The sequence below is a fragment of the Sebastes umbrosus genome, chromosome 8 (assembly GCF_015220745.1).
Source record: "Sebastes umbrosus isolate fSebUmb1 chromosome 8, fSebUmb1.pri, whole genome shotgun sequence".
Classification (NCBI taxonomy): domain Eukaryota; kingdom Metazoa; phylum Chordata; class Actinopteri; order Perciformes; family Sebastidae; genus Sebastes; species Sebastes umbrosus.
This window is the reverse complement of record NC_051276.1, coordinates 18,290,137-18,302,799: the sequence shown is the minus strand read 5'-3', so window position 1 is coordinate 18,302,799 and position 12,663 is coordinate 18,290,137. Positions and strand designations below refer to the sequence as shown.

At 45.0% G+C, this 12,663-nt stretch overlaps 1 protein-coding gene across 13 annotated transcripts in view; it reads left to right on the top strand.

Annotated features, from left to right (window-relative positions):
• Positions 1-12,663, top strand: part of mef2cb (myocyte enhancer factor 2cb) — a 76,432-nt gene that overhangs the window by 53,463 nt on the left and 10,306 nt on the right. For 2 of the 13 annotated variants that reach the window (XM_037778235.1, XM_037778236.1), the window contains 4 exons: positions 6,683-6,826; positions 7,003-7,140; positions 9,545-9,734; positions 10,540-10,587. In XM_037778235.1, coding sequence (XP_037634163.1) covers positions 6,683-6,826; positions 7,003-7,140; positions 9,545-9,734; positions 10,540-10,587 — 520 coding nt within the window. The remainder of the gene's footprint in view (positions 1-6,682; positions 6,827-7,002; positions 7,141-9,544; positions 9,735-10,539; positions 10,588-12,663) is intronic. The other 11 variants (XM_037778238.1, XM_037778240.1, XM_037778239.1 and 8 more) reach the window with 11 other exon arrangements.

Below are 12,663 nucleotides of genomic sequence, written 5' to 3'. Positions count from 1 at the left end.
GATGATGACTGAAAAGGAAAAAAACAGGCAGGGACAGGCTGTGATTTGGGGGTCCCATTCCTCAGATTGGTAACCTACAAAATCAACCATCTCCCCTCCCCAAATGCTCACTCCTCACACACACCATGTAGCCATCATCCATGGGCATGCCCCTCGACATGGTCCTGGCATGTTCAAACCACGCTTCATGAAACTGTGGCCTTCTTGCCTTTGGTCTGCCATCTGCTTCCAATAAGCTAAGCCAGCCTGATCCCTCTGATGTTCCCTCCACTCTGAAAAGCCGAGAGAAAGAAAGAGTGAGCGAGAGAGACAGACAGAGAGAGTGAGGGGGAGAGAGACAAAAACGAGAGCAAGTAAGAGTGAGCCAGACAGACAGAAAAAGAAATAGAAATAAGGAGAACGAGAGCACATCTCAAACATGCTATTACCCCCATCTGTGCCGCCAGCAAGGCCACCCCGAGTGCGCTTATTGTGCAGCGGTGCTGGGGGGTCTTAATCCACAGCGGGTCCACTTCATGACCACCTCCATCTTGTTATTTGTGATGGGAAGGGACAACGTTTCTCCCCACTGCCTCACCCCTACTGACACTAAGCCACATTGCTCTTTACCAATCTGCTCTGACGAAATTGAGTTTGTCAATTGGTAAAAAAAAAAAGGGAGCTCCCTGTTGTCCTGTGGTTTTCCAAACTTTTCCTCTTTTTGTCACCTTTTTCCCCCTAAAACAGTCACAATCTAAGCCTTGGGTTTGTAAGTTAGTGCAGCCAAAGGAAATGTACTGTATGTTTTTTTTAGGTTAAAGTGACAATGCTTAAGATTTCAGTCATGATTGATTTAGAATTTCTATTTGAGTAAAAACCATGGAATAGTGCCTAGAGATAGCTTAGCTTTAGTCTTGAGTTTTTTTCTTGATACATGAGCTTAGAAATAGAATATTAAAATTATATTTCTATGTACATGAGCTTCAAGTTTTCAGAGTTGTGTGCATAGTTCCATTTGTTGTGTGTATACAACATCATTTTTCCGGGAATGTCACCACAGACACCCAGGTTGCATCTGAAATACCATACTAACATGCGTTTAGTACGCATGTTAGTATGCAGTAGTAGATTTAGTAAACTAAAACTGTATGTGAGATTTGTTAGTATGTCCAAAACCTTAGTATGAAACCAATGATACGCGAATCGCATCCTATTTCCGATGAAATATTATAGTATGCAAACGGTGGACACTACAACGGCATACATATCCCACAATGCAATGCGATAGTGACGACAACGTTCATAACAGACGTTGACGGACAGCTCTGTAACATCAATAACGCTTCAATTTAACTGTAAGGATAAGATTTTACTTTTCTAGGCGTAATATATATTGAAAATTAATTCAGTCTCACAAACAATTGTTTTGGTAACACGAGGTTGGCTCGGGTTACCATGGTTACACGTCTCCAACTGACAAGAAGGCTCTCAGGAAGTGACGATGGAAATTACTGTTCAGTGCGTCCAAAAAGATGCATATTACTGGTTATTCACACAAAAGTATGTTGAACGATACACATATTGGGAATGGAGTGCGTATTATGCAATTTTGGATAAAGTCCCAGTTCATAATACTGCAAATATATAAATATTGCAATCCTTTCATCGGTGGGCTATAGGCTCAATCACCATTGCGTTACCTCATTTGGTGATAGATAGTGACTTAATATGCATTTATTTAAATTAAAATCTTCAAGATTGCCACTTTAAACCTGCTGTATTCCATTCAGACGTTTGTACATTGTGTGATTTTAAAAAGCCTTTATTACTGTAGCCCCTAGCTTTAGATGACATTTTCTTGCAGATTATTTGGAAGCCCTTTTTAATTCCATTGTGATTCACTTTGAGGTGCTAAACCAGTCGCTGTAAAGACTGTATACTGTAGGTGCACTCTGTGGTCACACTCAGCCTACACACATTCTCACACATTCTGAAGGCAGGTCTGTATAATTTGCATACTGTCAAGGAGTGTCTCTGGTAGTCAGAGTGAATCAATCTGTTCTTAACATTGTGACAAACAGAGGCTGAGACCCTGCTAGGCAAAGCTGTTTATACCAGTACAATTTTATTACATTTTAACAGCACATCAAACATGATTAACCATAAGTGGCGCAGTTACTAATGCTTTTATATTGTGCTCCTCTGTCAGCGACTTGTTTTCCATCGACTGCTGAAATATACTGTGAACCATAAACTGCTGCATTTATTGGGGGGAACTCTTTGTGCTCGGCTACTATACTATCTTCTTTCATAAGTCTTGGGTTTTGCTTACAATAGTTATGTGTATTCTGAAGACCATACAGTGTTGGCACAGATATAAAAGGCCTATTATAAACTGGCTGTTTTTGCAGAGCGTTTTTTTTCACCGATGCTGTCAGCCATTTGGTTGAAGACATTGAGAAACATTCAGTGGCCTGGCTGTCGCCAATAGCCATAAACACAATATTGAGTGTGTCGTACCCTTCAGCCACTGCCAAGATAACTGCAGAGGGGAATGGTCAGCAGTGAAGCTCTTTCCAAACACAACCCATCAACCAGCCCGTATCTATCAGAAATAAAGATGCACCCGTCGAGCCAACAATGTTGTGACTCAGCTTCTGTTGAGACGCGGTAGAAATCGCAGAAACTGAGGGGAAGAGGACAGAGACGGAGACAGACTGAGCAGCAGACTGAGACAGAAAGATGGGGGCAGAAAGATGGATAGGGGGATAGAGAGGGTGAGCAGGGTGGCAGAATGCCGAGCAGACGGATCCTGGTATATGGCAGGAGCTCTGGGCAGGCGTCAGCTGTCCCTAGCAGACCCCCTGGGGCCACCCAGAATTCACACCCAAATACCCTCCACAGTTCCTCTCAAGAGCAACATGAAGTTATTACCCACACCCTAAACTATGAAATGAGTGCAAGGCTGGATTTTTTTCCTGCAATTAAAACATCAGAGAACGCAAATCTTTGACAGATGTACTAACACAGAGCAATATACAATATGATTCAGTTCCCCCGTAGCTCAACGCCTGCTTCACTTAACCTCCGATTATCTCAATCTAGCCCAGGTCGCCTCGCTCACTGTAGTCCTCTAGCCCGTCTTAGGCCAGCCCAGTCTAGGCCGGCTGAAGGGTACCGATGAGACGGGTGTCTAAATATGTAGGACGCCGTGTCTATGCTGTGCCTGCTTCATGCAGGCCCTGTGACAAGTCGAGTCATGAGGGAGCGTCATGAAGAAGGAGTTTAATTAGGAGCAAGCCTCCAAAGGGGCCACAGAGAAAGACACAGAGCCAAGCAAGCATACACAGCTTTTTTGCAGTCTTTTTTCTCCTTCCCTCTTCTTTTCTCACATTTACTGTACTCACTCTCTGTAACATGCCCGCTGACTGTTCACATTGTAGATGTTTGTAGCCTTTTTCTCCATCAATCTTTCTCTCTTATGAGCCGGTTTCTCACGTCATAGCATATCCACATTATTCTGTTGTGTTAAACTGTAACAGGAGTACAGGAAATTGTGTTTGGTTCTTAGTTTTTTTTGTTTTAAATAATCTGATTGTCTGATCAAGATATATATAACAAAATAAATGATTAATTAATTAACGGTGACAATTTTACTTTTTTAAACAGGCAACAAAATTGCCATAAACTTAAGTAATGCTCTCTGAAAAGTTTTCCTTTTCTGCCAGCAGCCATTTTGCTAGACTAAAATAATGAGCATTTCTTTATGAAACTGAAAATCTCAGTTACTTGTGAAATTGAATAATTTCAATATGAGAACGATCATTTGGGTGAATATTGTGTGCATAGAATTCTTGGCACAAGTGAACTGCACCAAAGTGTTTTTGCTTAATCCTCATCCTATTAGCATATTCCCCAAAGACTCTATTTCCATGCCAGCTCTTCGTACCCATACTCCTGTGGCTTTCAATGTAAGGGTAGCAGCTCCTTTTCCCAATGATCATTATTCTCTCCGTCATTTTGAAACGTACGTCTTTTGATGCATCTTATATAGTGATGATGTCACTGAACAAGAGACTCAAAGCCTTGTTTGGAGCAGCAGTCGATGACTCTGTGGCGCCGAGCCATGAAACACATAATGAATTCGGGGCACAGATTAAGCAATGGGGCTATTAGAGAAGGGGGAAAATATATAGGATGACGAGAGTAGGGCGGTAGGGTGGAGAGTGCCAGAGCGAGAGGTCCTTCTATGGCTATGCGAGCGGTCCGACGGATCCGATTGGTTGTTGGGTTGTGTGTCAGCCTTTGGCAACAGGTGTGATGTCTTTAAACAGGTGGGCATAACTTGGATGAGTGGCATACCGTCCTTGTACCGCACCCTCAATGTGCTGAGCCCCGTTGGAAAGCTAAGCCTGGGCCACATGCTTCAAAGTCATATAACACTCACCCAATCAACACCCAACGCAACCGCTGCCCAACCCCCTGCCAGACCACAAGCTCAGTTACCCCATATGGGTGTCACCTTTACCCCAGCCCTCGTTCTCCTCTCCCAGCAATGCCCCGCCGCTGTTCTTCCAAGAATGGAAGTGAATCTCTCATGTGCTGGCGGCAGTAGGTGGTGGAAATCTGTGCAAGTAGGAAGAAACGTTGTTTTTTTTTCCCTCCTTGCGTGCATTCTCATGTGAACAGAAAAAGGCCAGCGGTTCAGCTCTTGTCAGTTCGATATGATGCATCGCCAAGGCCAGAATGAAGCTACACAAAAGAAACAGCAAAAAAGTTTTACATCTCACGCCTTTGCCAAAAAAGACAGCGTGCTAAACCTCTGCAACCCCTTTGTTCTTTTGACTCATCCACCTCTGATAGAGCAAGAGTGCCTGATTCACTGTGGGTCTGTTAGAAGTCAGATCTCCTGCACCGCCGCGGTTGATTTGTTTGGTGTGATTTCCTGAAGACTGTCAGAGATGTGAGAGACGCTTTCAAATTCAGAATTCCAGATTTCCACTCTGGGGGCCGAGCGAGGATTCAGAGAGAGAAGAGGAGAGCCAGCGAATGTTGACACGCTTACAGTAGCTCGCCTCGCCACGAGACGCCTCAGGAATCAAACAGCTATCGCGCAGCACAAAAGGAGCCCTCTAAGTTCACTAAAACCACACTCAAAACAGGCCTTTGTTGTGCTGACATGAGAGATGACTGGATTGTTATTTGTTTTCTAAGCAGGCAGATCGCTCCCTGTCACTTCTGCCGCTGGTTGTGATGGAGTAGCTGGCGCTCGTGTATCTCTACCGTGAGTGAGTGCTGACGGAGACAAACAAATGAGAGGAAGAAGTTCACCGAGATTAACTTATCTTAGCATCTATCTTCCTCCTTGCTCCTGCTCAGTCTCTCTTTCTTTTTTTCTTGACGCTAACACCCACTCTCGCACACCCACACATGCACACACACATGCACAGACTCATTCCCCTCTTTCCCCTCCCACACACACACACACTACAACATATACAGAGAGACGCACACACACACTTGATCAGCATCAAATACAGGGTGTGCTAAAGTAAATTTAATTACGTCTGTCTGATATGGAGCTTCAGATGAAAGTAGGAGAGCGCAGTGTGAAGCGACGACTGCACAGACAGGAGCAGGCCCGTGATATTCCTCCTGTAGACTAATCTCCCTTTATTAAAGCCAGGAGGAGAGAGGGAAGGAGGGGTGGGAGGAGGAGAGTGAAAGCGGGGTGGAGAGGAGGAGGGAAGGGGGGGGTGCCTTTGATGAGATCTCTAACTGTCAGCTACTGTACTTTTTCTTCTCTTCCGCTCTGTCTTTGTCTCTCACTTTACGAGGCAAACGAACGCAGCACCTATCGGCGCTCGCCTGCTTGCTCAAACAAACATACCCTCGTGCTATCACACACAGTAATGTCCTCTGAAACTTATCCCTGTTGTTATGGTTGTCAACAATATCTAAAAAAGGGACAGAGGCAGCTCTCTCTCTCGCTCTCGCTCTCTTTGTCTGCGTCTCTCCTCCGCTCAGAGGGAGTGGTGGTGAGCCAGTGCTTTTCTGCCTGTCTGCTGTTTTCTGGCCACTCTAATGGGGGCAGGTGGCCATCAGGTGGCCAAAACAGAAACTGCCACATTTAATAGCACAGCTATTTACCACAGTCGTGAACTCAAGCACCTCAACTGTATTTTAATTCTATTTCACGACACACTGATGATTATGGCTATAAAATGTTTAACTTTTATGACTTTTCCTTTTTCCTGTGTAATTATGAGGTTTCAAGGTCCCATGATTTGTCATTTTTTGGTCGAGAGCTCGATCACTTGTTACGTCTATGTTATTGGATTCGATTAAATCCTTTGTGCCATCTTGAATGTTTAGCTGCATGTTTTCCTGTTCACAAAGCAGCCAGTGTATCCTCGTGTCACCCCGTGTTGATGGAGGTTAGAATGGAGCCTGCCAAAATGATTAATTTCTCAGAAACATAGAGGAAAAAGTGCATTTGGAAATCTATTCATTTGAATTAAATCAAGATATACTTATCTGAATGGTTTTCCAAACTTCCTCTAATTGCTCTTTTGTCAGGATCGATTCTAAAGGGTACCTCCTCACAGGTCATCATCATGTGTCTCTCCCAAGCTGTTCACCTGGGTCACTGTTCCTCAACCCAACGCCCTTCAACTATGTTGTGCAACTGCTCTGTTTGCAGACATTGAGAAAGAAGGGCCTAAACGGCTGTGACAGCCCAGACCCCGACGCAGACGACTCGGTCGGCCACAGCCCCGAGTCCGAGGACAAGTACAGGAAAATAAACGAGGACATTGATCTGATGATCAGCAGACAGAGACTGTGTGTAAGTACCTCTTGTTAAATCCCGAACCTTCCTCTCACCTTTCTTTCCTCTCTTTCCCCTTTTTTCTCCCCTCTGTCGCTTCGTCTTCGTCTCCCCGTGTTTTCGTCATCTGTCTCTCCGTCCCTTCATCTGTGTCTCCCCTTCCGTCCGTCTCTGTGGTTGTGGGAACCTGGCAGGCGTTAAGCAAGAAGGAGAACAAAGGCGGCGAAAGCCCGGAGCTCGAGTCTACTCTCATCCTCACCCCACGCACTGAGGAGAAATACAAACAGATTAACGAGGAGTTTGATCACATGATCAAAACTCATAACCTACCTGTAAGTACTGGGTTGACGCTATGCCGCATCCTCGGCAGGCTAACAGAATGCTGACTGGCCGGTGACTGTTGAGCTAACCCAGCTAACCACCGTTGTTTGCCACTAGACTAAATACACAAAGTGAGAGTGAGAGTAAGACGAGAGTGATATTGTATACTTACAGTGAAAAAGAATGACAGCTCTTTGATTTTGCTTGATTACAGTTGAGGAGCGGTCCTCTAATTTGACATAACTGTAACCATAACTAGCAGGCATTTTTGCTGGAGTAATTGCAGACTTTCTCCCATGACAAATTTTAACCTTACTGGGCTCCCTCCTTGAACCCGTTACCCATAATGCCTTGCCTGGCTCTCGGGGGAGGTGTGGTCTGCATGCGCTTTTCCTTTTCCTGCACCAAAACACAGCGCTCAGTCGCCCGTGACAACAAGGACAGGCATTGTTGCAGTGAAACAGCAGCAGACATTCAAAAAACTCTTATAAGCATATCTCCGTACCTCACTAAACTCAATTATCTCGCCTCCTCTTCAGTAATCTAACAGCATCTTTGTTAATAGATGTGTCAAGACATGCTGGATTTATATTATATTGTGTTATTTTTACAGAAGAATCTAATCTATAGCCAGCCGCCAGAAACCACAAAATAAAGGCTCTATGTAAACTGAGCCTGCCCTTCACTCAGAAAGCACCATATTGGAATGGTTAGGCCTTACAGAGAAAGAGATAATTCCATGGTAGATCATTTAGAGACGAACAGTAGTGTCTCGGCCGTGTGGAGCAGGGGGAGATGTGGTTAGAAGCAAAGCAGGGGTTGGTGAGCTGGGATGGCGTTGGCGGTGTAGGGTGGGTTTGGGATCGGAGCTGGGTGGGGATGGGGGTGAAACAGCAGTGGGGGGGGGGATCTGCACACAACAAGTGGCAGTTCAGTGTGTGGTCAGGGTGGCTGCCAAGCACTGGGCCTCTGGATTGCAGGGGACTGTTGAGGAGTCTGTGGGGGAGAGGCGGAGGGGGAAGATGAGTGAAAACAGGAAGGATGGCACCAGTTAAAGGACAGCTTACAGACGGGGCCCTTACACCCACAGCGAAGGGATGTGTGTGTGCACGCAAAATGTGAACAGCACATTGAGACAGCTCCCCCACTCTTAGAAAATATACCGCATATAGGGAAGTCTTGAGGTATAAAAACTCCGACAAGGAATCCGAGATGGAAGAAATTAGTGAAAGTCTTCAAAAAATAAAACCAAGCCCCTCCACTGGTTATAAAAGGAAGCTTCCATAGCTTTTGGCGAGCCCACTGCTGTGTAAAAGTTGCAGTAAAAGCGAAACGTTCAGAGGCCCGCAATGAAATAATATTTGGCCTGCAAAAAAAGAACATTAGCAAAAGGGAGAAAACTGAAGAAGACGACGCAGCGCTAAGGCACATATCCCACTTCCACGTAAGCCAGGCTGATGATCCCCCTGATGCGCTCCCTCCATGCGCTCTGAGACACATGGCAGTAATTTAGGGCCCTATTTTCTACTTCCTAAAGCTAACATGCAGGATCAACCACTTCCAGGGCACTCCCAAGGTTAAGCCCCTCTGCCAAGTGACACAATAAACATGACAAACTAGACGCCTGGGGCCGACAGGCTACCTCTACTCATGTTCCTGATGAGACTGCTGACTGATCCGAGTCTACCCCTTAATAACACTTTGCATTCGCTCCATGTGACAGACAAATAAATTATTCCTAATTGCATTCAGTTCTCCGGTCTCGAAGCTAGTTTTGCAAGAAATATTGCAGACTTTTTTTTTTTTATTAGTGAAGTAAAGACAGACTGAGTTATTTAGCTCTTTTAGAACAGTGGGATGCCATTGGCTTTCCTCCCAGTTAACCAGAGCCTTCTTATTTATTTAATGTAATAAACCAGGAATATAAATGAGTGGCCACAATATAATATTTCCTAAGGTCAACTTTTTGCCTTCATTATGACAAATGTCCCAACATGTCAGCGGCAAAATCTGAGGCCTTTTCAGAAAGATACCTAACCCATCATCTTGAGGGCAATTTGAGCGACTCTAAGAGGAGTTTTCTAGACGCTTACCCTTTAATTTCAGTGCTCCCCTCCACCGTCCATACTGTCTTGTATTTTTAGTCTTAAGTTTGTTCTCTGTACCATTCATCTACGCATGGCTGTCTATTGTTAGTTGTCCATTTGTACTTTTGAACTTGGCTTGTCTCGTTTCTTTTGTGTTTGACTACTTTGACTATAGATAGTTTTAAATTCCTTTGTGTTCCTGGAGTGTTTCTCTCTCTTTCCCTCTTTCTGTGTTCATTCCTTGTTTCTGTTTCTTCGCCCACTGCTATCGCTCGTATCTTTAGTCTAATCAAACTCCTGTCTGTGTCTCTCTCTCTCTCTCTCCCAGCAGGCCGTGCCCCCATCGAACTACGACATGTCTGTGTCCATTCCCGTTAGCAACCAGAACAATCTCATTTACAGCCATCCTGGTGGTTCCCTAGGCAACCACAACCTGTTGCCACTGGCGCACCACGGCCTACAGAGAAACAGCATGTCTCCCGGAGTCACACACAGACCCCCCAGTGCAGGTAACACAGGTAGTTCCTCACACGCACACAAGCACCCATGCACACGCTGTCATCCCATCTGTCTGTCCTCTCAACTGTGTGTGTACATCATGCTAATAGACACACACATCAAATTATTTATTTTATGACCACCACCCGCAGTATTCCACCTAAAAGCAGTGAATGAATCTAAAGTCCCTCTCATATATATTCACATATTGCCTGCTCAGTATTTTGTCCAAAGTAAGATTTAATATCATATTAAATCCCAGCCCACAGTCTGCTTGATTTAGTGTGAGGCTGTTCACATGGGATGTCTGGCCCTATGTATAGGCTTCGAGCTGCTGGTGACATAAGCAAATCAGGCCTGTTGGTTTGTTATTGTTGTCCAAAGTCCTTTTTCTGTCCCTCTGGTCTGAAAGGCTGCTGCCCACACCCTCACCCTGTCATTACAACTGGATGCTAGAAGCGCTAGCACAAACTAAATATGAGTTTTGGCGCTCTCAGCATCCACACCAAACCGCGCGCTCTCTGGACCCTCCCTCTCTTCCACCTCGCATGGCTTAAAAATAATAATGTGTCATTTTTCTTGGCTTTAATGTAGCCACTCGCAGTGTCCAGTTGCTCAGAGTGGGACGCAGTATTACTTCTAGTATCAGTACACATATGATGCACTGACACACACACACACACACACACACACACAGTGGATTGTGATTAAATCGAGTTAGCTTCTGAAAGGCCAGCGAGGTAAGAGACAGGAGGCAGAGTGGATGTTAACGTGGGTGTCTGTGCTCTAATGGTTTTCTCTCTTTTGCTCTCTTTCATCTTTCAGGTGGCCTCATGGGTGCTGACCTCACCACTGGCGCAGGCTCCAGTGCTGGTAAGAATGGCCTCCTCTTCTCGCTCACAGTTGTCTGCGAACACACACACATACACCCACACATACACACACACATACATGGCACCCACTCACCCACTCTGGGCCATAAAATGCATGACTAATAGTAACCCAAACCCGAGTGGAGATTTTGTCCATGATGTGTTGATGTTAGTGGTCGTGGAGTTCATCTGGGAATGTTTGCCCAGTGCCGGGGCTGTGACACATCCTGCCCGCGTTCAGCTATAAAACGCTAGAACAAGTGTGGGGAAACAGAAATAAAGTCGCACTAAATACTGAAGCAGCAGATTGACTGACGGGCAGTCAGAAGAGATGCTGGATTTTTGTCTGTTTCTTGTATGATGAGCCATCTCTTTATGTCTACCGCCTCTTGGATTTGGATGTAAATTCAAAATGACAACACCCAAAGCTCCCATTTGGAGCACACACACACATACACACACACACACACTAACTGCTATCATATGTCTGCAACTAAATTAATTCAATGTTTGGAGAGGCTCACCATGCCATAATGATCCCGCGGAGAGTGGAGCAGTCTGAGGAACATGTGTAAGGAATCTTATGTGTTAGCTTCTGTGTGTCAATGGATTTGTCCCTGAGGACATGTCAGGCCCAAGTTTATGGCTCCCTTTTAAAGGGTTAAATTTTAAAGCCTTGACATACAGTGTAAAATGGAGAGTGGTGGGGCGGGGGGGGGGTCAGAGGGGTACAGCTGGGCAGCCTTGTCTGGACCCTAGGGCTACATCACAAAGGGTCAATGCCTGGTTTCTCTGTCTGGTCACTCATCTCACACACACACACACACAACAGGACCATTTGTTGTGGCGTGTGTTCCGACGACGGCGTGCTGCAGAGCATGCTTCAAATGTAGCCTTTGTGTCACCGCGGCGAAAGGAACAGAGGCGCTCTGTGAGAGCCGCGCGTCGCTCGGCAGCAGCGAAAAACACGACGTGGAGAGAGAGAGTCATGTGGGAGCTAAAAGATTCCATTCAAAAGCTCTCTTAAATCTCATCGAGAGGGGAGAGAGAAAGAGCGTATGTGTGTGTGTTGGGAGGGGGGGAACCCCAGTGATGAATATCCACTGATGGTGGAAGCATGTGTGCAAAGGAGAAACAGTGGGGGGAACACAGATGGAAGTGTTCTGTGAACTTGGTCAGCCATTTTAATGATGTTCCTCTAAGTGACTCAGTGTGAGGTGGCCCAGCCGCTGTGGCACCACAAAGACGGGTTTAATGTTCCTCTTCTGCTCACGGTGAGTTTTGATAAGCTGATTGTACAAGTAGCTGTCTGGCCCGTTCATGAGTGGCCTAAGTCACATAGGAGGTGCCTTGTGAGTGTGTGTGTGGATGTGTGTGTGGTTCAGGCATACACATAAACACAACACTTCCTTAGTACCTCAGATGTCATGGTTCCACTGTCTGTAAAGAAAGAAAATGACAGCTTCTGAAGCCCAAGTCACATGGAATTAGCATTACCTGTAGTTTAGAAGGAAGTTTGTCTTAATCCCATGAGAATCTGCCGTGTCCTCAATCTGTAAAGTTATAATTCCACCGCTGATTATTTACATTTTACCAAACAACAGTCATCTCAGTAAATTGTCTCAGTTTTATATATTTTTTCTTTTCACAAAAGATTCCTTTCTTCCTTTTCCGGGCTAACAATGATGCAGGTAAAAGTGGAAATAAGAGATTTGATAGTTTATTTAGAGGAAATTCAGTAGGCTTGTGTAGCTATATACTGTGTGGTGCCATGGAGTCATGGGTTGCCTCCGAAATTCCATACTAACATGATAATTAGTACATTAAAACAGTGTGTGAGATGTCCAAAACCTTAGTATGAAACCGATGGTACGCAAATTGCATACTATTTACTGTGAAATATTACAGTATGCAACGCTGGACACTATGGCGGCATAAATATCCCACAATGCAATGCAGTAGTGACATGCAAAGTTCATAACAGACGTTGGCGGACAGCTCTGTAACATCAATAACACTTCAGTTTAACTGTAAGTGTAAGATTTCACTTTGTTAGGCGTAATATATATTTAAAATT